Source organism: Cherax quadricarinatus, chromosome 41, assembly GCF_038502225.1.
Source record: "Cherax quadricarinatus isolate ZL_2023a chromosome 41, ASM3850222v1, whole genome shotgun sequence".
Taxonomy (NCBI): Eukaryota; Metazoa; Arthropoda; class Malacostraca; order Decapoda; family Parastacidae; genus Cherax; species Cherax quadricarinatus.
Window position 1 is genome coordinate 8479466 of NC_091332.1, and position 26027 is coordinate 8505492.

General features: G+C 39.4%; 1 protein-coding gene across 4 annotated transcripts in view; it reads right to left on the reverse strand.

Moving 5' to 3' along the window:
- Window positions 1-24653, reverse strand: part of LOC128695787 (protein lifeguard 3) — an 83037-nt gene extending 58384 nt beyond the window's left edge. Inside the window, exon 1 of one of the 4 annotated variants that reach the window (XM_053786614.2) lies at window positions 24317-24466. In XM_053786614.2, the coding sequence (XP_053642589.1) occupies window positions 24317-24411 (95 nt within the window). In that variant the 5' untranslated portion in view covers window positions 24412-24466. Of the gene's footprint in view, window positions 1-4022; window positions 4144-24316; window positions 24468-24515 lie in introns of those variants that run through there. The other 3 variants (XM_053786617.2, XM_053786615.2, XM_053786616.2) reach the window with 3 other exon arrangements.
- Between the last annotated feature and the right edge of the window lie 1374 nt (window positions 24654-26027).

The following is a 26027-nucleotide window of genomic DNA, read 5'->3' on the forward strand; positions in this document are numbered from 1 at the left end:
AATGTAAACCCATTCATGACTGCATATTGGAATGGTTATTCGGACAGGTATTAGACGGTGACGTGTTTACTCTCGAACACAGCAAAGAATCAAACATTTGTGCTACTGCTAATAATAACAATAGTAATAATAATAATAATAATAAATACAATATAAATGAAGAAGGAAGTTGTACAAAAATACGAGGGAGTGGTTGACACATCGTCAGTGTGGCTTTGTTTATGCTGGAGTGAGCATTAGTCTCCCTGCTCTTCCAAACACTTCACAATAATTCATTGTGTTTGGTACTTGTAGATTGAGTGCGACTGGAGTGGTAGAGGCAGTGGTTGAGGCAGCTGTTGAGGCAGCTGTTGAGGCAGCTGTTGAGGCAGCGATTGAGGCAGCTGTTGAGGCAGCGATTGTGGCAGTGGGTGAGGCAGCGATTGAGGCAGTGGGTGAGGCAGCGATTGAGGCAGTGGGTGAGGCAGCTGTTGAGGCAGCGATTGAGGCAGTGGTTGAGGCAGCTATTGAGGCAGTGGTTGAGGCAGCTATTGAGGCAGTGGTTGAGGCAGCTATTGAGGCAGTGGGTGAGGCAGCTGTTGAGGCAGCGATTGAGGCAGTGGGTGAGGCAGCTGTTGAGGCAGTGCATGAGGCAGCTGTTGAGGCAGTGCATGAGGCAGCTGTTGAGGCAGTGCATGAGGCAGCTGTTGAGGCAGTGCATGAGGCAGCTGTTGAGGCAGTGCATGAGGCAGCTGTTGAGGCAGTGCATGAGGCAGCTGTTGAGGCAGTGCATGAGGCAGCTGTTGAGGCAGTGCATGAGGCAGCTGTTGAGGCAGTGCATGAGGCAGCTGTTGAGGCAGTGCATGAGGCAGCTGTTGAGGCAGTGCATGAGGCAGCTGTTGAGGCAGCTGTTGAGGCAGCGATTGAGGCAGCTGTTGAGGCAGCGATTGAGGCAGCTGTTGAGGCAGCGATTGAGGCAGCGATTGAGGCAGCTGTTGAGGCAGCAATTGAGGCAGCTGTTGAGGCAGCGATTGAGGCAACTGTTGAAGCAGCGACTGAGGCAGTGGGTGAGGCAGCTGGTGAGGAAGCGATTGAGGCAGTGGTATTTAATAACATACATGTTGTTAATAATAATAATACATGTTATTAATATGTACTATTATTATTTATAACATATATGTTATTAAATACCACTGCCTCAACCGGTGAATTATTGTGAAATGTTTGGAAGAGCAGGGAGACTAATGCTCACTCCAGCATAAACAAAGCCACACTGACGATGTGTCAACCACTCCCTCGTATTTTTGTACAATTTCCTTCTTCAATTATATCGTATTATTATATTATTATTATTATTATTATTATTATTATTATTGTTATTATTAGCAGTAGCAGAAATGTTTGATTCTTTGCTGTGTTCAAGACTAAACACATGATGTCACCATCCAATACCTGTCCGAATAGCCATTCCAATATGCAGTCATGAATGGGTTTACATTATTTATACTGTAGTTTAATAGCAAATAATGAACAAACAAAACACTCACCACACTGAGTGGTGGGAGGGCTGGCTGCCAGTTACGGGGGTCAGAGGGAGGGTAGTAGGGACTTGCAGTGGTTGGGGAAGTGGTGGAGGCATTGGTGGAGTCTGTGGTATTTAATAACACACGTTATTAAAGCATAACATGTATATATTTAGTACAATTTATGACGTTTTCATGTATTTTATGATTGTTCATGGTTCAACAAGTTAAGGAAGCAGTATTATATTATATTTCCCTACAATATATTGGGGCACCAAACATTCACGGTTTTTCAACATTCGCGAGGCTCTTGATCCCCTAACCCTCGTGAATGTTGAGGGAGACCTGTACTTTTCATTGTGAAACCAATCAAAATCATCTTGATTTCCATAATATGTCTTCCATTCTATAAAATGAGACCAAGAAAACTAGAATACAACCATAAATAGCATACGAAAATACACTGCAAAGTTGCCGTTTTAAGCCAAAAACATGGTTGGAGTTTTTTTTTTCTCATTATGCACTGTGTTGCAGGATTTTTTTTATACTGCACACACTGACCTAATAGACACATTCTTTCATATGTAGGCCTACCAGCTTTCTCTCGCTAGATCTGAAGGCGCTAGAATTTATGCATACTAGAACGGCACCAACCCTGGCGTGCAAGCCGCACTAGTACGGCACCAACCCTGAAAGGGTTAATCCATTCCAGGAGCTAGTTCTAAATTCGATAAGTTTGAAAGGCGAAGCAATATTTCCCATAAGAAATAATGGAAATACAATTATTAATAAATTTAAATAAACATATAAAATAACATTTTTGCTTACCTTTATTGGTGATGGCATCTGGAAGATAGGGAGGTGGAGAGAGGGAGTTGGAGTTAGTGTTTGGAAGCTGAATCCCCCTCCATAAGAACTTTAGGTATCAAAGCCCTCTCTGGGGTTACTTCCCTTCTCTGTCTTTTAATGCCACTAGAACCAGCTTGAGAGTCACTGGACCCCTGTCTCACAAAATAACTGTCCACAGTCCTCTGTTTCTGGCATCTCTAAGATTTCCTTAAAATGGGACATGGTTCTCTCACTGAACTTGTTGCAAAGATGGTTTGTTTCAGCTTGCTCAGGGTGGTACTTCTCCACAAACATTTGGACATCATTCCACTTCTGCATTATTTGCTTCTTCACATCTATGGTGAATCTCACTTTCTTAACCACAGGGGTACCAGTAGCAAGTTTCTTTGGACCCATGGTAGCTTATTTCACAGTCCCACAAGCACTAAACACAGTGAATTAATTGTAAAATGTTTCAATGAGACTGCAGGTTAATGTTCATTCAAACATCAACAAAGCCAGACTGGCTCACGGCGCCTGCGCAGGGACGCGGACAGAGTGGGCTGGGGGACATGTCCAGTACCCGGCGGTTCGAAAATAGAGGCAAGTTCAATAATAAGGACAAAGTTGGTTCGAAAAAAGCAGTCAATTTTCAAAGAGTTCGATAAGCGATACGTTCGAAATTTGAGGTTCCACTGTACTATCGAAATACTATCGTACCATGGTCACTTGCTGCTGCACCATGGTCAGCTGCTGCTGCTGCTGTTGTACCACGGTCAGCTGTTGCTGCACCACTGTCAGTTGTACTACTCGAAGATGTGGAGTGTGTGTTATTGGTGTGCTTAACGAGAAACAATTACCGAGAAACAATTAACCCCAGAAGGTTAGCCACCCAGGAAAGTCAGCGTGTCATCGAGGACTGTCTAACTTATTTCCATTGGGGTCCTTAATCTTGTCCCCCAGGATGTGACCCACACCAGTCGACTAACACCCAGGTGAACATGAAAAAATGCCTGGAACTAGTGCTCATATTGGTGAATTTAAGGTCAGCAAAGGTTGGTTTGAGAGACTTAAGAATTGTAGTGCCGTACAGTGTGATAAGGCATGGCAAAGCTGAAAAATTCCAGCCCCAACAAGTGTTCAATTGTGACAAAACAGGCCTGTTCTGGAAGAGCTCAATGGACAGATTTTTGGTGTGAGAGGTCCAGTGACTCAAGTTGTTCCCAAATTAATACACCTCCATCTCCCCTCCTCCCATCTCATCACTCCATCTTCAATCAAGGTAAGTGTCATTTATTCTTCCTTAAGTACAGTACAGTATTTATTGTGCATTTATCCTTTTTCTGTGTAGGAAAATGTATATTTCATGTGAAAAAACAAATTTCATACTTTTGGGTGTCTGGAACGGATTAATTGGATTTCCATTACGTATTTCTTATGGGGAAAATTAATTTGACTAACGATAAATTTGACTAATGAAGAGCTCTCTGGGACAGATTAATATCGTGGGTCAAGAGTCCACTGTATCTTGCAAGCTATATTTGGATCAGATAGGAGATGCACTTATTATCTACAAACATAAAACCATGCACTTCTGACAATATGAACCACACAGTGCTCATTACCAAACCTGGTGCTTACAGTTATAACTGCTATAGTGTTAAATGTGTTGTCAAATACGAGTAAACTCACTGGAACTTTCTCGAATATTTTTCTGACATTTGTGCCAACTGGTGTCTAGTCCACTCCATTCCACAAGTAACACCAGATGGAAGGCTTATGTCACAGTAACTTGAACCTGTTAAGTTAATTGTAACAAATAATGTGTATTACATGTCTAAGCACTTTAATTGGAAATGATACATTATTCCCATACCTAAGAATCTTGGGAGTTTGTGGCATAAGGCAGTGAAATTACATTCAAAACAAAATCATCATTCCACAGTAGGTAGGGTAGTGTCCAGCAACAAGTGTTGCAGATAACTGCAGGCTCTTGATAGAAAGCTGATGGTGGACAGCTGGATATAGCATGAGAAATTTTACAATAAAACTGGTTGCTAGTCTTAAAAGTCAGATAAAATCTTAATAATATGACAGCAATACAAAAGACTAATTTTATGGCCCAAAATTATACAAATACATTCTGTATTATGTATTCTTAATCTGGTATGGCATAAAAACATATTGGATATAAAAATTTCACAAAGTCTTTATGAGATGTACCATAGGGTCCCACTTTACAGCATTTCACCTTGCGCCATTCCACTAATATGGACATTTCAAATTATGACCAAAACTCTCTATACGGCTCCCGTCTTTCTACTACGGTGCACCCCACCCGGTTTGTTTACATTCTCCATGAGCACCTCTCTCTATTATATCTGGAAAATTTCCAAAATTTCAAGTGTTTTAAAGTTATTGCATATTTTATATGTACAGTAGGGCCCCACTTATACGGCAGGTTAGGTTCCAGGCTACTGCTGGAAAGCAGAACACCATTTTTTCCACTTATAAATGCATATTAATGCCAGATAACAAGTTTACACTAACATACATTAAGTTAGCAATAGAACTTAGGCATTAAAAAACAATAAAAAGTAAAATACACACACAGTACACTCATTATTTACCTCAAAATATTCCTAGTCTTAATGTAGGGCAAAAGGCGAGTAGCATTTACTATAAGAAGTTAGGTGTGGTAGCCCTCTTGGCCACCCACACATAATACACGACAATGCTTAGAGTTAAAAAATGCATATACAATACACTCATTACTTACCTTAAAATATCTGTAGTCTTAATGTAGGGTGAAAGGTTAAAATTATGTATTTGTAGAAAGTGGTGCGGTAGGTAGGGTAGTGTAGGGAAGCCAGCCTGGCCACCCCGCCCACTATGTAAACAAAAAGACGATGCATCTGGTTATGGTTCATAAACATTCATACAAACACCTTACATTGTGTACAACTTGTCTCCACAGTGGTACAGTAGAATAAATAGAGACCAACACTTCCATTCTCATGTAATTTTTCGAAGGAATGATGCCCTGACAAATTATTATTATTATATTATATTATTATTATTATTACAAATGATTATTACAAGTTATTATTACATATTATTATTACAAGTTATTCTTATTATAATCATAATAAAAAAGCACTAAACCCACAAGGGTCATGAATTGCTATATATAGAGTGAAGGCATACAAAATTAATATTTATCAACAGATATCCCACAGTGTTTGACTAGAGAAAACGTAATTCTTACGACACTCCTACAGAGCCGCTTTGTAAACAAATCTCATATTTATTTCAATTTTTATTCTGTGGGTGTATGTATAATGTTTATATGCTATGTAAATGTTAAACCTAAAACCCAATCTAACTTTATTATTTTTTAAATACACTACCTAACAGAATCACTACCTAACTGAATGCAACCATATGACCTGTCTTTGTAATACTCACTTGTGCTTTATAGTTATCTGTTTACATTAATGTTTTATCACTGATTTCATCATTGCTTAGTAGCAGCGCTGTATAGTCCTTGTGGCTTAGCGCTTCTTTTTGATTATAATAATAATAATAATCATTGCTTAGTTAATCTTAAGTTAATTTTAAGCCAGCCCGTAATGCTATGCATAGTATAAGTGGCTTTGGCATACTGCTCTTATCTGTATTTTTTTTGTACCTCTGTATGTGTGCACAAATTGGAAATAAATAAATAAATAAATAACGTGTTTCTTATACAATTTTGAAGAAAATATCATAGCTGGATTAATGAAAATGTCTTTATTAACATAAAATAAGACATTTAGTGTGCCCAAGAGAGATTATTATTACATAGTATTATTATGGCATCATGAGAAGAGACATTTAGTGATTTTAATGTGTACCTACACGCCAGCACAGTGTGTAAGTATATTTAGATACAGGTACGCATAAACATAATTATCAGAGTACGTACATATAAAATACACAATAACTTCAAAACACTTGAAATTTTGGAAAGTTTCCAGACATAATAGATGTGCTCACGAAGAATGTAAGCAAACCGGGTATGGCGCGCCATATTTGAAAGACCACTTGCCGTATAGCAAATTTTGGTCATAATTTGAAATTGCCGTATTAGCGGAGTGCCGTAAAGCAGGGCCCTACTGTACTCTGATAATTATACATATATGTACCTTTTTTTTTTTTAATACATCGGCCGTTTCCCACCAAGGCAGGGAGGCCCGAAAAATAAAAACTTTCATCATCATTCACTCCATCAGCTCTGAGGAGCTGGATGAGATTTTCACCTTATAATCGGTGATACACATGTAACAACATGTACCGTATATGCCATCTTTATATCAACAATGTACAGTGGACCCGCGCATAACGATTTTAATCCGTGCAAGAGGGGTAATTGTTATGCGAAATAATCGGTATGCGAATGAATTTTCCCCATAAGAAATAATGGAAATCAAATTAATCCGTGCAAGACACCCAAAAGTATGAAAAAAAAAATTTTACCACATGAAATATACATTTTCCCACACACAAAGAGAAGGATACATGCACAATAGTAGAGTAGTACATGCACAGTATATATTGTGCATGTACTACTCTACTAAATGAAGAATAAATGACACTTACCTTTATTGAAGATGCAGCAATGACTGATGAGACACTGTGTCCTGGGAGTGCCTTTTCCTCCTGAGTACTGTAGGTCCTGTTTGGCATTTTCTTCCAGAACAGGCCTTATCACACTGTGTATGCCACTACGATTCTTAAATCTCTCAAACCAACCTTTGCTGGCTTTAAATTCACCAATATGAGCACTAGTTCCAGGCATTTTTCCCTGTTCACCTGGGTGTTAGTCGACTTGTGTGGGTTGCATCCTGGGAGACAAGATTAAGGACCCCAATGGAAATAAGTTAGACAGTCTTCGATGACACTGACTTTTTTGGGTTATCCTGGGTGGCAAATCCTCTGGGGTTAATTGTTTCTTGGTATTCTCAATAAGCCACACCAACAACGGTGCTACAGCAGCAGCAGCAGCAGCAGCAGCAGCTGACGGTGGTACAGCAGCAACAGACGATGTTACAGCAGCAGCAGACGATGCTACAGCAGCAGCAGCAGCCGACGGTGGTACAGCAGCAACAGACGACGCTACAGCAGCAACAGACGATGCTACAGCAGCAGCAGCAGCTGACAGTGCAGCAGCAGCAGCAGCTGTACCACCAATAGTAGCGATGGTTGATTGGGGTTTATTATACAACCTGGCCAGCTCGGAGACACGCACTCCACTTTCAAACTTATCAATGATCTTTTTCTTCATCTCTATTGTAATTCTCACCCTTATTGCTGTAGGGTTGGCACTAGAAGCTTTCTTGGGGCCCATGGTCACTTATTTTCCAGAAAAAGCACCGAAAACACTGTAATAATACAAAATATTTCGATTGTATGCTTGGATGTTACCGCGGAGGCTGGCTGGTAAACAATGCCACCGGCGGAACATGTGAGCGTGGCTCAGGCCGCACATTGGACGCGTCTCGGACGAAAATCGGTGAGCGGGTTTTTAAGCGGTATGCGAGGCAAAATTTTTGCGATTAAAGCAAGCGGTACGCGGATTAATCGCTATGTGATGCCATCGTTATGCGGGGGTCCACTGTATCTCTTAAATCTTCTGTACCATATTATGTAATAAAATATTCCAATCCAAATATTCTTCCCTGAAGCCTTTTTATCCAGAAACACATTATATAACATATAAACATGATACATACACCCACAGTACAATAAATTTCACAAATATGAGGTGTGGTAGCTGAGTGGAGGGAAAACATTATGTTTTCTCTGGTCCAGCACCAGAGTAAATGTGTATGAATGTGCATTTGGCCTAATCACTCCCCTTAACACATTCCACTTCGTTTACAATTCTTGGCATGAATTCTCATTACTTCTCCCTTCGTTTACGATGGCATCTAAAGGGAGTTGTTAAAAACAATTAAACTCAGTGAACAAGGTATGTCGATGGCAATTATATGGCTCTGGGTCACATTAAATATCATATAACTATGTACTATATAGGTATAGATATGTAGCCCAGGCAGACTACATCTACTGGCTACCTACATCTGATTTCCTACAAATAAATATGTACTACTGTACTCATCTCTCATCCAACATTAAGACTACACATATTTTAAAGGTAAATAAAGAGTGTACTGTATGTTTATTTTATCTCTCTGGGCTGTTTTAAATATCATATATTAAGTTTGGATTGGGGAGCCAGGGCTACCTACACCTGACTTCCTACAAATAAGTACAGTGGACCCCCGGTATTCGATATTAATCCATTCCTGAGAGCTCATCGAATACCGAAAATATCGAAAAGCGAATCAATTTTCCCCATAAGAAATAATGGAAATCAAATTAATCTGTGAAAGACACCCAAAAGTATGAAAAAAAATATTTTACCACATGAAATATTAAGTTTAATGCAATAGAATAATTACAATAACGAAAATAACAATAGAATAATAACAATAGAATAATTGACACTTACCTTTAATGAAGATCTGGTGATGATTGATGGGATGGGAGGAGGGGAGTGTGTGGATGGTGTTAGTGTTTAGAAGGGGAATCCCCTTCTATTAGGACTTGAGGTAGCAAGTCCTTTTCGGGGGTTACTTCCCTTCTTCTTTTAATGCCACTAGGACCAGCTTGAGTCACTGGACCTCTGTCGCACAACAAATCTGTCCATAGAGCTCTGTACCTCCCGTTCCTTTACGATTTGTCTAAAATGGGCCACAACATTGTCATTGTAATAGTCACCAACACGGCTTGCAATAGCTGTGTTAGGGTGATTTTCATCCATAAAGGTTTGCAGTTCAACCCACTGTGCATACATTTCCTTAATTTTTGAAGTAGGCACAATGGATTCCACAACTGGCATAGGCTTCTCAGGGTTAGCCCCAAACCCTTCAAAATCCTTCTTAATTTCCATACTAATTCTCACCCTTTTTACCACAGGGTTGGCACTAGAAGCTTCCTTGGGGCCCATGGTGACTTATTTTGCAGAAACAAGCACCAAAAACAGTGATAATATGGAAAGTACAGAATGTATCCTTAGATGCACGCACACTGGCTGGCTTGTAAACACTGGCACACACAGGGCAGTTCAGGCCACACGTGGACACGTCTCGTACGAATCACATCGAATACCGGGTTTTCGATCAGATACAGAGGCAAAATTTTTGCGTTAAAATGCATCGAATACCGAATTTATCGAATACCGATGCCATCGAATACCGGGGGTCCACTGTACTACTCACCTCTCGCCCTACATTTAGACTACAAATATGTAAAGGTAAATAATAAATGTACAGTGTGTATCTGACTTTTTATTGTTTTTTAATGCATAGTTCTACTGTTAGCTTAATATATGTTAGTGTAAACTTGTTGTCTGTCATTTGTATGCATTTATAAGTAAATAAAAAATGGCATTCTGCTTTCTGGCGATGTCTACTTTCCAGCAGTAGCCCGGAACCTAACCTGCTGTATAAGTGGGGCCATATAAGTGGGGCCCTACTGTACGTTATTCCAATAAAATAAATCCATACCAATGATAATTTTTAAGGTTAACTTACCATATATAACTGGCCATAAGTTGCATCTGTACTTGTATGTACCTGTACCTAAATAAACTTAACTTACTTTACTTCCAATGCTGGAGTATACCTGAGAAGGGTTTTGGGGGTCAACGTCCCCACGACCTGGTCTGTGACCAGGCCTCATGGTGGATCAGGGCCTGATCAACCAGGGTGTTACTGTTAGCAGCATGCAACCCGACGTATGAACCACAGCCCAGTTGGTCTAAGCAGATCCATCTCCTATCTAACCTTTCTTACTCATACATTTGTCCAACCTATTATTAAAGCTAGGGTCCAGACAATCTCCCTCCCCCCCCCCAAGACAAAACCCCCTCAGTTATATTTTTTCCGTTTTTACTATGCTCATTAGGTGGTTACGTGGTAGTGAAATGACCTTAAATGAAACTCATTATGTGCTGAGGTTTTCAATATTGTATTTGCTTTATTTTTCAAAGCTAGGGTATGATGCTTTTTTATTATGCTCATTTTTATGACTGCAAATAATTTTGTTCTGTAAAACAGTGGGTTATAAATTTATAATGTAAGTGTAGTGTACTATTTGTCCTCGAGGGTGGGTTTTGTCCTAGAGTTTTTTTTTGTCCTACACACTATTGAAGCTACCCAAGGTTTTGATGTAAGGCAAGTGTATATTATTTGTCCTTGAGAGGGGGGGGGTATTGTTCTGGGAGTTTTGTCCTAGGGGTTTTTGTCCTAGCGGATTTTGTTCTAGTTTTTTTTTGTCCTAGGGTTTCTTTTGTCCTAGGGGATCTTTTATCCTACACACTATTAACCCTTTGACTGTTGCAGGCCCCTTTCTGAAACTGTCATTCTATGTCAATAAACTTTTTGAAAAAAAAAAAAAAAAAAAAAAAATAAATAAAAAAATTATTTTTCTTATGAAATGATAGAGAATCTTTTCCCGATGGTAATGACACCAAAAGTATGGAATTTGATCGAAAACTCACGGAATTACGCTCCCGCGAAGTTACCGGTCTCGGCAACATATATGTACAGTGGACCCCCGCATAACGATGGCATCGCATAGCGATTTTTCCGCATAACGATTACTTTTATCGCAAAATTTTTGCCCCGCATACCGATTAAAAACCCGCATACCGATTTTCGTCCGAGACGCGTCCAATGTGCCCTCACATGTGCCGGCCGTCCCATTGTTTACCAGCCAGCCTCCGCGGTAACATCCAAGCATACACTCGGAATATTTCGTATTATTACAGTGTTTTCGGTGGTGTTTCTGGAAAATAAGTGACCATGGGCCCCAAGAAAGCTTCTAGTGCCAACCCTGTGGTAAAAAGGGTGAGAATTAGTATGGAAATTAAGAAAGATTTTGAAGGGTTTGGGGCTAACCCTGAGAAGCCTATGCCAGTTGTGGAATCCATTGTGCCTACTTCAAAGATTAAGGAAATGTGTGCAGAGTGGTTTGAACTGCAAACCTTTATAGATGAAAATCACCCTGACACAGCTGTTGCAAGCCGTGCTTGTGACTATTTCAATGACAATGTTATGGCCCATTTTAGGAAAGTCTTGAAGAAACGGGAGGTACAGAGCTCTATGGACAGATTTGTTGTGCGACAGAGGTCCAGTGACTCTGAAGCTGGTCCTAGTGGCATTAAAAGAAGAAGGGAAGTAACCCCAGAAAAGGACTTGCTACCTCAAGTCCTAATGGAAGGGGATTCCCCTTCTAAACAGTAAGAAGATAATGCTCTCCCCTCCTCCCATCCCATCAATCATCACCAGATCTTCAATAAAAGTAAGTGTCATGTAATTGTGCATGCCTTTTTCAGTTTGTGTGTATTAAAATTAACATTTCATGTGGTAAAAAAAATTTTTTTTCATACTTTTGGGCGTCTTGCACGGATTAATTTTATTTCCATTATTTCTTATGGGGAAAATTAATTCGCATAACGATTATTTCGCATAACGATGAGCCCTCTTGCACGGATTAAAATCGTTAACCGGGGGTCCACTGTATCAGTAATTTTGCCGACTTTGAGCCGTTTTTAGCCAATTCCATTGTTCCAGTTGACCAAACTCATAGTTATTTCTTTAGAACTCCATTTTATCTATCAGTTGTATACAAGAAACCGCCCATTTACCGATTTGAACTACCCAATAAAGTGGTCAGAAATTGGCAATTTGGCCAATCTCACGCAAATTAAAAAAGATGCCAATTTCAAAATAGGGTCCAGAATAAACAATGTAGACATTCTTGGCACTAAAATAACATATCCTCTGTTCATTAGTCACGTCTCTAGGCCCCTCTTATATTACTATTGCTTTCTATTTTGATTTTTTATTCATACAAAAAAATACAAAATTTACTGGTATGCAGACTACTGCATTATTGTAAAAATTGTATACGTAATATCAGTGCACTAGTGAAAGAATACTATTAGACTCCCCAGCTGACGTGTATTGGACATGTCGTGTAATTTGCTTACTCCCAAACACTGGTAAAAATCGAACATTTCCGCTACTTTGAGCTCAATTTTAAGGTCGTTTTCATCGTGAAAGTAATCAAAATCATCTCTATTTCTGTAATATGTTTTCCATTTTATCACCTGAGACCATGAAAACGAGAATACACAATGATAAATACTATGCGAAAACACACCTCAAAGTCGGCGTTTTAATCCAAAAAAATGGTCAGTTTTTTTTCTCATTACGCACTGCGTGCTGCAGGATTTTTTTTATGTGGTGCACACAGACCCATTCTCTCACATGTGGGCCAACCAGCTTTCTCCCGCTTGATCTGAAGCCGCTAGAATTTACGCGTATTAATACGTCAGAAACAGTGGCGCGTAAGACATATGTATACGACGTAAATAGTCAAAGGGTTAAAGCTACCCAATGTTTTGACGTGACCACAACACCCTTGTGCCGTCAAGACCACAATAAAAAATATTTGTAAGTTACAGAATTTGGTTAACACAAGCTTATCTGATGTTATCCTGACGCCAAATGACTTCGAACAGGCGATAAATGACATGCCCATGCACTCTGCCCCAGGGCCAGACTCATGGAACTCCATGTTCATCAAGAACTGCAAGAAGCCCCTATCACGAGCCTTTACCATCCTATGGAGAGGGAGCATGGACACGGGGGTCGTCCCACAGTTACTAAAAACAACAGACATAGCCCCACTCCACAAAGGGGGCAGTAAAGCAACAGCAAAGAACTACAGACCAATAGCACTAACATCCCATATCATAAAAATCTTTGAAAGAGTCCTAAGAAGCAAGATCACCACCCATCTAGAAACCCATCAGTTACACAACCCAGGGCAACATGGGTTTAGAACAGGTCGCTCCTGTCTGTCTCAACTGTTGGATCACTACGACAAGGTCCTAGATGCACTAGAAGACAAAAAGAATGCAGATGTAATATATACAGACTTTGCAAAAGCCTTCGACAAGTGTGACCATGGCATAATAGCGCACAAAATGCGTGCTAAAGGAATAACAGGAAAAGTCGGTCGATGGGTCTATAATTTCCTCACTAACAGAACACAGAGTAGTAGTCAACAGAGTAAAGTCCAAGGAAGGCACGGAGAAAAGCTGTTCCACAAGGCACAGTACTCACTCCCATCTTGTTCCTCATCCTCATATCTGACATAGACAAGGATGTCAGCCACAGCACCGTGTCTTCCTTTGCAGATGACACCCGAATCTGCATGACAGTGTCTTCCATTGCAGACACTGCAAGGCTCCAGGCGGACATCAACCAAATCTTTCAGTAAGCTGCAGAAAACAATATGAAGTTCAACGATGAGAAATTTCAATTACTCAGATATGGTAAACACGAGGAAATTAAATCTTCATCAGAGTACAAAACAAATTCTGGCCACAAAATAGAGCAAAACACCAACGTCAAAGACCTGGGAGTGATCATGTCGGAGGATCTCACATTCAAGGACCATAACATTGTATCAATCGCATCTGCTAGAAAAATGACAGGATGGATAATGAGAACCTTCAAAACGAGGGCTGCCAAGCCCATGATGACACTCTTCAGGTCACTTGTTCTATCTAGGCTGGAATATTGCTGCACACTAACAGCACCTTTCAAGGCAGGTGAAATTGCTGACCTAGAAAATGTACAGAGAACCTTCACGGCGCGCATAACGGAGATAAAACACCTCAATTACTGGGAGCACTTGAGGTTCCTGAACCTGTATTCCCTGGAACGCAGGCGGGAGAGATACATGATTATATACACCTGGAAAATCCTAGAGGGACTAGTACCGAACTTGCACATGAAAATCACTCACTACGAAAGCAAAAGACTTGGCAGACGATGCAACATCCCCCCAATGAAAAGCAGGGGTGTCACTAGCACGTTAAGAGACCATATAATAAGTGTCAGGGGCCCGAGACTGTTCAACTGCCTCCCAGCATACATAAGGGGGACTACCAACAGACCCCTGGCAGTCTTCAAGCTGGCACTGGACAAGCACCTAAAGTCGGTTCCTGATCAGCCGGGCTGTGGCTCGTACGTTGGTTTGCGTACAGCCAGCAGTAACAGCCTGGTTGATCAGGCTCTGATCCACCAGGAGGCCTGGTCACAGACCGGGCCGCGGGGGCGTTGACCCCCGGAACTCTCTCCAGGTAAACTCCAGGTAAACATGCCTAAATATGAAATGAGGAAGGAGAAGCAGTGGTAGGGAGGGATGGAGGGGGAGGGATGGACGGGGAGGGATGGAGGGGGAGTGGTACAGAGGGAAAGTCAGTGGGAAGGTACCCAGATGACACCAGCTAAATTTGGTGCATTCACCAACTACTTGTTTAACCAAACTGATGCAATACAGTTTATTTATTTATTAATTTGAACATGAAACAGAGAAGTACAAAGGAATACAGTTATTAAAGTGCAACATGCCAAAGTCCCTTGTATGCAGAGCATTATGGGCAGGCTTAAAATTAACTTAAGATTAACCAAGCAATGATATATTCAGTGGTAAAAACATTATTGTAAACAGATAACAATTTAGCACAAATAAGTATTACAAAGACAGGCCATATGGTCATTTACTGTGTTGCTGTGCATTCAATAGAATGGAGTATTCTGTTAGGTAATGTAATTAAAAAATAACAGTTTGATTGGGTCACAAGTTAGACATTTATGAGATACAATAATGAGAAACATTTAAGAGATACAATTTAGGAGATACAATTATTCAGTATTTATTTAGTTGTGGGCGAGTAAGTGATTTTTGAGAAGAGACTTGAATTTATAAAGTGTTTCTATTATATTCACTGGTAATGAATTCCAGATTTTAGGGCCTTTTATGTGCATTGAGTTTTTGCATAGCGTGAGGTGGACACGAGGAACATCAAAGAGTGATCTGTGCCTTGTGTTATGGTCCTGTGTTCTGTTGAGGTTGGTAAGGAGACATTTGAGGGGAGGGTTTATATCAGAGTTAAGTGTTCTATGTATATAGTAGGTGCAGTAAAAAGTATGGATGTTTTGTATGGTGAGTAGGTTTAGAGTTTTGAATACTGGTGGAGTGTGCTGCCTGTAGTGGGAATTTATCATCATTCTGACTGCAGCCTTTTGTTGGGTAATTAATGGTCTGAGATGGTTTATTGTTGTTGAGCCCCATGCACAAATTCCATAGGTGAGATAGGGGTAAATAAGTGAGTGATATAGGGCCAGGAGGGCTGACTGTGGAATATAGTACCATATCTTTGATAGTATGCCTATGGTCTTGGAAATTTTTTTGGAAATTTGTTGTAAGTGTGTTTGAAATTTGAGTCTATTATCAAGGTGGATTCCTAAGAATTTTCCCCTCTGAGTTTTGTGATAGGTGATCCGTTTATCATTATGTTAAGAGGGACGTCTGTAGCTCTGTTACCAAACTGAATGAAGTAGGTTTTGTCAATGTTTATAGTAAGTTTGTTAGTACTCATCCAGGTAGATATTTTCTGTAATTTGGTATTTACAGTATTGGCTAGCATGACTGGGCTCGGGTGAGAGAAGACGTATGTAGTGTCATCTGCAAATAGTGTGGGTTTGAGTAGTTGTGATGCATTTGGTAGGTCATTTATGTATATGAGAAAGAGAAGAGGGCCTAGGACACATCCCTGTGGGACTCCAACTGTAATTGGCTTGTGTACACATATTGGCTTCTGTTGCTGAGGTAAGACTTTAGGTAGTTGAGGGAGTGCCCTCTTATACCACAGTGAGACAATTTTATATGAAGCAAGCAAGTCATGGTCAACTGTATCAAAAGCCTTACGTAAGTCAATGAAGATCCCCAGTGGGACTTCTTTTTTCTCTATTGCAGTGTGTGTTCTAGCATGTGTATAATAGCATCATTAGTATTTTTATTAGGCCTGAACCCAAATTGACAGGGGTTGAGTATGTTGTCGGAGATGAGGGCAAGAATAGATTCGCTTATGAATTAATTTTTCGAAGATTTTAGAGAGGGTGAAAGTTGGATATTGGCCTATAGTTATTCAAGTCTGTTTGGTCTCCTCCTTTATGGATCGAGGTGACCCTTGCTATTTTGAGAACTGTAGGGAAGGTAGAGGATTCTATGGATTTGTTAAAGAGTGTTGCAATGATTGGCGATAGCACTTGTGATGCTTTTTTGTATATAAAGGGTGGTAAGGTATTTAAATCTTCTGTCTTGTTTTTTAGTGTGTTGATAATAAGGGAGACTTCAGTAGGGTTAGTCGGAGCTAGGAACAGTGTATTCGGGTAGTTGCCAGTGAAGTAGTCATTGGGTGGGTTATCTGAGCTTGGGATTTTATTGGCAAAGTTTGTTCCTATAGTGGAGAAGAAATTATTTAGTGTTTGCTGTTTCAGTTGGTGGGAGTTGAGGTTCATCTGGTTTTGTTAATTCAATTTCGCTATTTCATGATATCTTTTTTGTTCCTAGAATTTCTGATAGGGTTTTCCAGGTCTTTTTTATATCACCTCGTAAGTTGGATAATCTGTTCTCATAATACAATTTTTTAGCCCTTCTTATCAGGCTGGTTAGGATTGACGAGTAATGTTTTGTTTGCTCTCTGGTTATGTGACCCATTCTGTACTGTTTTTCGTACAGGTGCTTTGTATTTATGGATTTGAAGATGCTGAGTGTTAGCCTGGGACTGTTCAGTCTCTTAGCTGTCATCTGTTTAGTTTTTTGGGGGCAGTGCTTATTATAGAGGAATTGGGTCTTTTTGAGAAAATTATTAATACATTCATCAATATCTGTATAGATTTCTAGCTCAGTGTGTCAGTCAATGTTTGTCACTGCTGCTGTGAAGTTATTAATGGCTGTCTCATTGTGAAGTCTGAAAGTGACTTTAGTAGTGTCTTGGGGTAATTTGCCAAGGTTTGTGATGAGGAAGGTAGGGTAGTGATCTGTGGTATTATCTGTGATTATGCCTGATTTTAAAGGGGATATGGTGTTGGTCCAGATGTGGTCTAGTAGGGAAACACCAATCTCTGTAACTCTTGTAGGTTTTGTTACTGTTGGTAGCAACATACAGTTACTCATAGTGTTTGTGAATTCAGTAACTTGTGGGTCTTGGTCTTGCAGGAGATTTATATTGAAGTCACCTGAGAGTAGTAAGTGATCTTTGTTCATGCATGCATCAGTTATCACACTTCCTAGGTTTTCACTAAAACGGCTAATGTTTGACTGTGGTACTCTGTAAATGTTTATCACCGAGAGGTTTTTTGTAGGTATTTGGATTTGAATTTAGCTATTATATATTCCCCATTTTCATCCCTTGTGCAAGTATTAGTGATACATTCTAGTTGGTATGAGTAGTATATAGCTGTGCCACACCCTTGTTGATCTGGCCTACAGTTGTGTATGGCTGTGTAACCAGGAATGGCATAGACATCTGTAGTATCAGGCTTTAGCCAGGTTTCGGTGAGAATAATGATGGATATACTGGCATGCAGGGAATTTAGTAATGCTATGAGGCCATCGTAATATTTACTTAAAGATCTGATACTGTAGTTAAAGACAGTTATGTTGTTGTTTGCTCTGAGAAGTGCCTTTCATTGTTCTGCTGTGTAGTTTACCTGGAGAGAGTTCCGGGGGTCAACGCCCCCGCGGCCCGGTCTATGACCAGGCCTCCTGGTGGATCAGAGCCTGATCAACCAGGCTGTTACTGCTGGCTGCACGCAAACCAACGTACGAGCCACAGCCCGGCTGATCAGGAACCGACTTTAGGTGCTTGTCCAGTGCCAGCTTGAAGACTGCAAGGGGTCTGTTGGTAATCCCCCTTATGTATGCTGGGAGGCAGTTGAACAGTCTCGGGCCCCTGACACTTATTGTATGGTCTCTTAACGTGCTAGTGACACCCCTGCTTTTCATTGGGGGGATGCTGCATCGTCTGCGAAGTCTTTTGCTTTCATAGCGAGTGATTTTCGTGTGCAAGTTCGGTACTAGTCCCTCTAGGATTTTCCAGGTGTATATAATCATGTATCTCTCCCGCCTGCGTTCCAGGGAATACAGGTTCAGGAACCTCAAGCGCTCCCAGTAATTGAGATGTTTTATCTCCGTTATGCGCGCCGTGAAGGTTCTCTGTATATTTTCTAGGTCAGCAATTTCACCTGCCTTGAAAGGTGCTGTTAGTGTGCAGCAATATTCCAGCCTAGATAGAACAAGTGACCTGAAGAGTGTCATCATGGACTTGGCATCCCTCGTTTTGAAGGTTCTCATTATCCATCCTGTCATTCTTCTAGCAGATGCGATCGATACAATGTTATGGTCCTTGAAGGTGAGGTCCTCCGACATGATCACTCCCAGATCTTTGACGTTGGTGTTTCGCTCTATTTTGTGGCCAGAATTTGTTTTGTACTCTGATGAAGATTTAATTTCCTCGTGTTTACCATATCTGAGTAATTGAAATTTCTCATCATTGAACTTCATATTGTTTTCTGCAGCCCACTGAAAGATTTGCTTGATGTCCGCCTGGAGCCTTGCAGTGTCTGCAATGGAAGACACTGTCATGCAGATTCGGGTGTCATCTGCAAAGGAAGACACGGTGCTGTGGCTGACATCCTTGTCTATGTCAGATATGAGGATGAGGAACAAGATGGGAGCGAGTACTGTGCCTTGTGGAACAGAGCTTTTCACCGTGCCTGCCTCGGACTTTACTCTGTTGACTACTACTCTCAGTGTTCTGTTAGTGAGGAAATTATAGATCCATCAACCGACTTTTCCTGTTATTTCTTTAGCAAGCATTTTGTGCGCTATTACGCCATGGTCACACTTGTCGAAGGCTTTTGCAAAGTCTGTATATATTACATCTGCATTCTTTTTGTCTTCTAGTGCATCTAGGACCTTGTCGTAGTGATCCAATAGTTGAGACAGACAGGAGCGACCTGTTCTAAACCCATGTTGCCCTGGGTTGTGTAACTGATGGGTTTCTAGATGGGTGGTGATCTTGCTTCTTAGGACTCTTTCAAAGATTTTTATGATATGGGATGTTAGTGCTATTGGTCTGTAGTTCTTTGCTGTTGCTTTACTGCCCCCTTTGTGGAGTGGGGCTATGTCTGTTGTTTTTAGTAACTGTGGGACGACCCCAGTGTCCATGCTCCCTCTCCATAGGATGGTAAAGGCTCGTGATAGGGGCTTCTTGCAGTTCTTGATGAACACGGAGTTCCACGAGTCTGGCCCTGGGGCAGAGTGCATGGGCATGTCATTTATCGCCTGTTCGAAGTCATTTTGTCAGGATAACATCAGATAGGCTTGTGTTAACCAAATTCTGTGGCTCTCATAAAAAATTCATTTTGATCTTCGACTCTCAGTCTGGTTAGTGGCTTGCTAAAAACTGAGTCATATTGGGACTTGAGTAGCTCACTCATTTCCTTGCTGTCATCTGTGTAGGACCCATCTTGTTTAAGTAAGGGCCCAATACTGGACGTTGTTCTCGACTTTGATTTGGCATAGGAGAAGAAATACTTTGGGTTTCTTTCGATTTCATTTATGGCTTTTAGTTCTTCCCGCGATTCCTGACTCCTATAAGATTCCTTTAGCTTAAGTTCGATGTTTGCTATTTCTCTGACCAGTGTCTCCCTACGCATTTCAGATAGACTGACCTCTTTTAGCCGCTCTGTTATTCTTTTCTGTCGCCTGTAAAGAGAGCGCCTGTCTCTTTCTATTTTACATCTACTCCTCCTTTTTCTTAGAGGAGTAAGTCTTGTGCATACATCGAGTGCCACCAAGTTAATCTGTTCTAGGCATAAGTTGGGGTCTGTGTTGCTTAGTATATCTTCCCAGCTTATATCGGTTAGGACTTGGTTTACTTGGTCCCACTTTATGTTTTTGTTATTGAAGTTGAATTTGGTGAATGCTCCCTCGTGACTAATCTCATTTTGTCGGTCTGGGGCTCTGCGCATACTTGTCTGAACCTCAATTATGTTGTGATCTGAGTATATTGTTTTTGATATGGTGACACTTCTTATCAGATCATCATTGTTAGTGAATATGAGGTCTAGTGTATTCTCCATTCTAGTAGGCTCTATTATTTGCTGGTTTAAATTGAATTTTGTGCAGAGATTTAAAAGCTCATGCGAGTGTGAGTTTTCATCAGAGCTGCCTCCTGGTGTTATTACTGCAACAATATTATTTGCTATATTCCTCCATTTTAGGTGCCTTAAGTTGAAATCCCCCAGGAGCAAGATGTTGGGTGCAGGAGCTGGAAGATTTTCCAGACAGTGGTCAATTTTTAACAGCTGTTCCTGGAATTGCTGGGATGTTGCATCCGGAGGCTTGTAGACTACCACAATGACTAGGTTTTGGTTCTCGACCTTTACTTCTAAAACTTCCACTACATCATTTGAGGCATTAAGCAGTTCTGTGCAAACAAGTGACTCTGCAATGTACAGGCCAACCCCCCCCCCCCCTTTTGCCTGTTCACTCTGTCACATCTGTATAGGTTGTAACCTGGGATCCATATTTCGTTGTCCAAGTGATCCTTTATGTGGGTCTCAGTGAAAGCCGCGAACATTGCCTTTGCCTCTGCAAGCAGTCCACGGATGAAAGGTATTTTGTTGTTTGTTGCTGGCTTTAGACCCTGTATATTTGCAAAGAAGAATGTTATCGGACTGGTGGTATTGTTGGTACTGGGGGGGGGATTTTTTTTCCGGCATTAGTATCTGTATCTGTTGGTTTGGAGTGGAGGCCATCGACTGTGGTTCCACTCCAGGAATGACTGGATTTGGTGTACAATTTCTGCCATTTCCTGCCAGTTTTTTTTCCTTCCTGGCACTAAAAAACCTCTCCCTCTTGAGTGGCTGTGGCTACCCAGGTTTTCCCATGGCCTGGATGTTTTGTATCTTTTTGTCCCCTTTAGATGGTGTGCCTGGCAATTTAAGTTATAGCACAGTCTTTCCTGTACTGAAGAGGTACACATTTCAGGGTGAAAAAAGCTTACAGGAAGGGAGTTTGCATTTTCCTGTTGTCATATGGGCACGGCATTTTCTAGGGTGGTCATAGTTGCACGTCCCATCTGTTTTTCCAGATTTCGAGATGTCTGCAGATACCAAGTGCATAGTATGTGCACAGGCTTGGTTTCCGTTTGCCTTGGATTTCTGTGACTGTATTCCCTGTTGGTGCATGTTTACCTGTCTTATTCCTATCTTCCCTAGCACCAACAATGGAGCTCCCACCAGTTGTTTTTGGTAATATATCCTCACTATTGCTAGTAGTAATTACGGTTACTGTTTGATTCATTTAAGTCATTCAATAAGAGGTTGGTATCAGGATCAATGCTTGTTATCATAAGATTTATAGTGAATCTATAGTTAGAATTAAGCATAAGACAAAGTAAATATTCTAAAGCTATAAAATAGCACCTGAAGGTAGTTCTTTAAAGCTAAAATAAAGTAGACAATATAAAAGGGACTAAAAAGAATTTGTGGTGAACAAATAAAGTGGTAATCAAATAAATGAGCTAGGGAATATAATGGTAAAATAGTGAACTTATTACACTTTAGCACCTGAGAATAGCACCTTCATTATTTTAACAATTGTGAATATATGAACTAAGGTTATGTAAAGCTAAAATAAAGCTAAAATAAAGGAGAAAATATATAAGGGACTAAATTAAATAATGGTAAACAAAGTTAAATTGGCAGATAGTCACTATGATATGATATTGATTTGGGAGTAAGATCTGATTTGTTATATATAACAAGTTGATCAATTTATTGTACTATAAAAAGTAAAAAAAATATGAGGAAGTTGGTAGTAGCTAGCAAAAGATAGTTTTGGGCCTTGAACAATAATGTAATTGAAATATACACTAATTGCACACACAATATAGTCACTAAGATATGAAAATAATCTAAGAGTAGGATTTTCCTTATAGCATAAAGTTTGAGCAATTAATATCACTATAGGAATATTATTTGAGGTAGTTGATAATAGCTAGTGAGGGAAGGTTCAAGGTATTGCACAGTAGTGTAGTAGGAACATACACTAGTTTGTTATTTGTAGTTTGGGAGAAAAGGGAAAATTAGGTTTGATTATAAGAGAATTTTAACAGTGCTTAAGTAGGAAAGAAAAAGGTAATAGAGATATTATTAAAGAGTAAGTATCCTATTAACAAAAAATAAATTATGAACTGGGAATCTGGGAAGATAACACAAATTGGGTCACACAAAGAACTGTGTGGGACACCTGGGATAACGAGGTAGTAAATACTATCTAGGAGTTGATAGTACAGGGATTAGTTCAATAATGACATAACATACACTAACGTAGTAGGGATTTGGTCACTAATATCAGTCAGACTCTGTAATGTTTGCATCATGAAGGAAGTTTGCTAGTTCATTTTCATTTGTAATGTAGTACACACGTCCTACATTAGTTTTTCTTACTCACCCAAATGACTGTAAACATAAAATTCCAAATATAGCTAGTGCTAGTGGCTCTGGTGGCCTGGTGGCTAACGCTCTCACTTCACACAGCGAGGGCCTGGGTTCGATTCCCAGCCAGAGTAGAATCATTGGACGTGTTTCTTTCCACCTGTTGTCTATGTTCCCCATCAGTAAAATGGGTACCTGGGTGTTAGTCGACTGGTGTGGGTCGCATCCCGGGACACTGACCTAATTTGCCCGAAATGCAGAGCATAACAAGGGAGTTTCTATATAGTATTATGTCATTGTTGTCAGCTAGGACTGTATACCTTGTACATGTACTTGTAGTAAATAATAATAAATAATAATAATAATAATAATAATAATAATAATAATAATAATAATAATAATAATAATAATAATAATAATAATAATAATAATAATAATAATAATAATAATAATAATAATAATAATAATAATAATAATAATAATAATAATAATAATAATAATAATAATAATAATAATAATAATAATAATAATAATTAATTAATTATCATATTATTATTATTATCATTATGATAACATTATTATAATATAATAATAATAATAATAATAATAATAATAATAATAATAATAATATTAATGATAATAATAATAATATTAATAATAATAATAATAATAATAATATTAATAATAATAATATAATAATAATAATAATAATAATAATAATTATTATTATATTATTATTATATAATTATATTATTATATTATTATTATTATATTATTATATTATTATTATTATTATTATTATTATTATTATTATTATTATTATTATTATTATTATTATTATTATTATTATTATTATTAATAAAACTTAAGTTAGCCCTACGTTTGCCTTCTAAGAAACTCTCACAATATAGGAGCTTTAATGGAAATAGTGTATCATGCCAAAACTTATCATTCCCATTACTAAATTTACTAATTGTAATATTGGTATATGTTTTGTACTGCCTCATTATAAATCTAATTAATTACTTCAGCTGCCCAGTATGCAATAAGATATATTAAAATGTACTGCTCCATTAACCTGTCAATATAGAGTAAGAATTAGGATTAGTCTGCCCGAAATACCTAGTCATGCTAGAGGCCTTTCTTGTTATTAATATTTTATAATATATACACCATACATAGTAAGCTTTGCAAGGAAATAAACATTATTTATTATTATTAAGTTTTGCCCGAAATGCAATGCTTCCTATAGTCCTTCAGACGATTATAAGTTTTGTATATACAGTAATTTTCGTAATAAAAGAGACTTGTAAGAAAATATATTACTTCTGACTGCTGGACAAGTTAGGAACGTGAGTGAAATTACCGACTCATAATGTGCATGTTATCTCCCACCTTCCTTTTATATCTCACATTAATATCTACATTTAAACGAATCTCAGAGGACAGTTTAATAAGAATCATTCATTCTTAGATTAACACTCGTGCAGTTTCGCCTCTTACAAGAGAAATAAAAAACTTAGAAGAGTGAAGGCGATGACAAGGAAGCCAAGGCAGTTCTCGATAATCTTGCTGACAAACAGGAAATTTTTTCTCATTCAAATGGTCTCCTCTGGTGATTACTTGCCGCATCGCAATGGTCTAATTCTACGTCGCGTTACTCAACTAATCTCGAAGATAAGAGACAGCGCTTATCACTTACGTATCAGTACTGCAGGTGCGTAAATTCCTATGGATAAGACAGCAATGTAGGTTGGTGTTATGGTCTCCTCACAACTGCCTTTCTCGCCGCTAGGTGGCTGTGACGTCACAACTCTACCCTACATTATCACTCATTAAATTAAGATGTTCTTAATATTTCCCACTTCACAGTCACTCAAAAACTACTATTTTTTTTTCAAAAACACTTTGCTTGGGTAAATTTATACAACAATATACTATATTAATGCATTGAGCGATAGCGTGGGAGAATTTTTACGGAGGTTCTGGAAAATATCCCGCAATGTAAATGAGTCACTTTGACTTTTTTTGGGTTATCCCAGGTTCTCTACACATATGCTGTTATGTATGATAATCTATGTAACTGTATTTGTGTATACTTGAATAAACTTACTTATCAAACTTTCTGGAAACTATAGTGATTAAAAGTCACGTGATTGAATTAATTCCCAGCAAGAGGGGCTGGGAATTATATTGTATTTTTTTATAAATACGTAGCGATATGTACTTGAAATATATCCCTCAAACTTCATGTATATACCATCTTTGTATCATCAATGTATTTTAAAGCCTTACGTACAATGTTATTACAATCACATGACTAGGAATATTATAGGCCTGGTCAAGGACTGGGCCGCGGGGGCGTTGACCCCCTGGAACGACCTCCAGGTTGGTAGGCAGAACTCCTGCAGGATTTTGTCCAGAATGTCCACAAAAATCCTCCCACACCCCTGTCGCTCAGTTTTAATGTGGTACCTGACCAGCCGGGCTGTGGCTCGTACGTTGGTTTGCGTGCAGCCAGCAGTAACAGCCTGGTTGATCAGGCTCTGATCCACCAGGAGGCCTGGTCACAGACCGGGCCGCGGGGGCGTTGACCCCCGGAACTCTCTCCAGGTAAACTCCAGGTATAAATTTACCTAAGCAACCCCCCCCCATCCATATTTTGTGGTTAGATAAATGATTATAGAGGCACACGATGGGTCCTGTGACACAATTACACTTAAAACCACATTCACAGGTTAGGTAATTACTGTTCAGGCTATTTTTATATAAACATAATTGATGAATAAGAAATGTGCAACACCTACGTTGATAGACGTTTCGCCCACCAGGGACTTTATCGTAAGATACCTAAATTGATGAATGTAATGATAAAAGAGATCCATGGTATTATATACTTTTACCTGGAGGGTATTTCAGGGGCCAACGTCCCTGTAACACGGTCAAAGAGGCATCTCATGCCAATACCTTTTACTCAACATTTCAATACTTCCAGCAGGACTGGAGTTTTCCTAGGCATTTTATCCATGATATGACTTCCACAGGTGCAGCTCCAGATCGGAAGGGATGCTGGAGGACTTGTCTTGAAGTATTGGCAAACCAAGCTATCCAGAGAGAAATAACAATATACCACTACCACATCCATCCAAGAGATTACCCATTAAAGACAAATAATGCAACATCATGTGTTGCCTACATTTAGTTATAGCAAGAT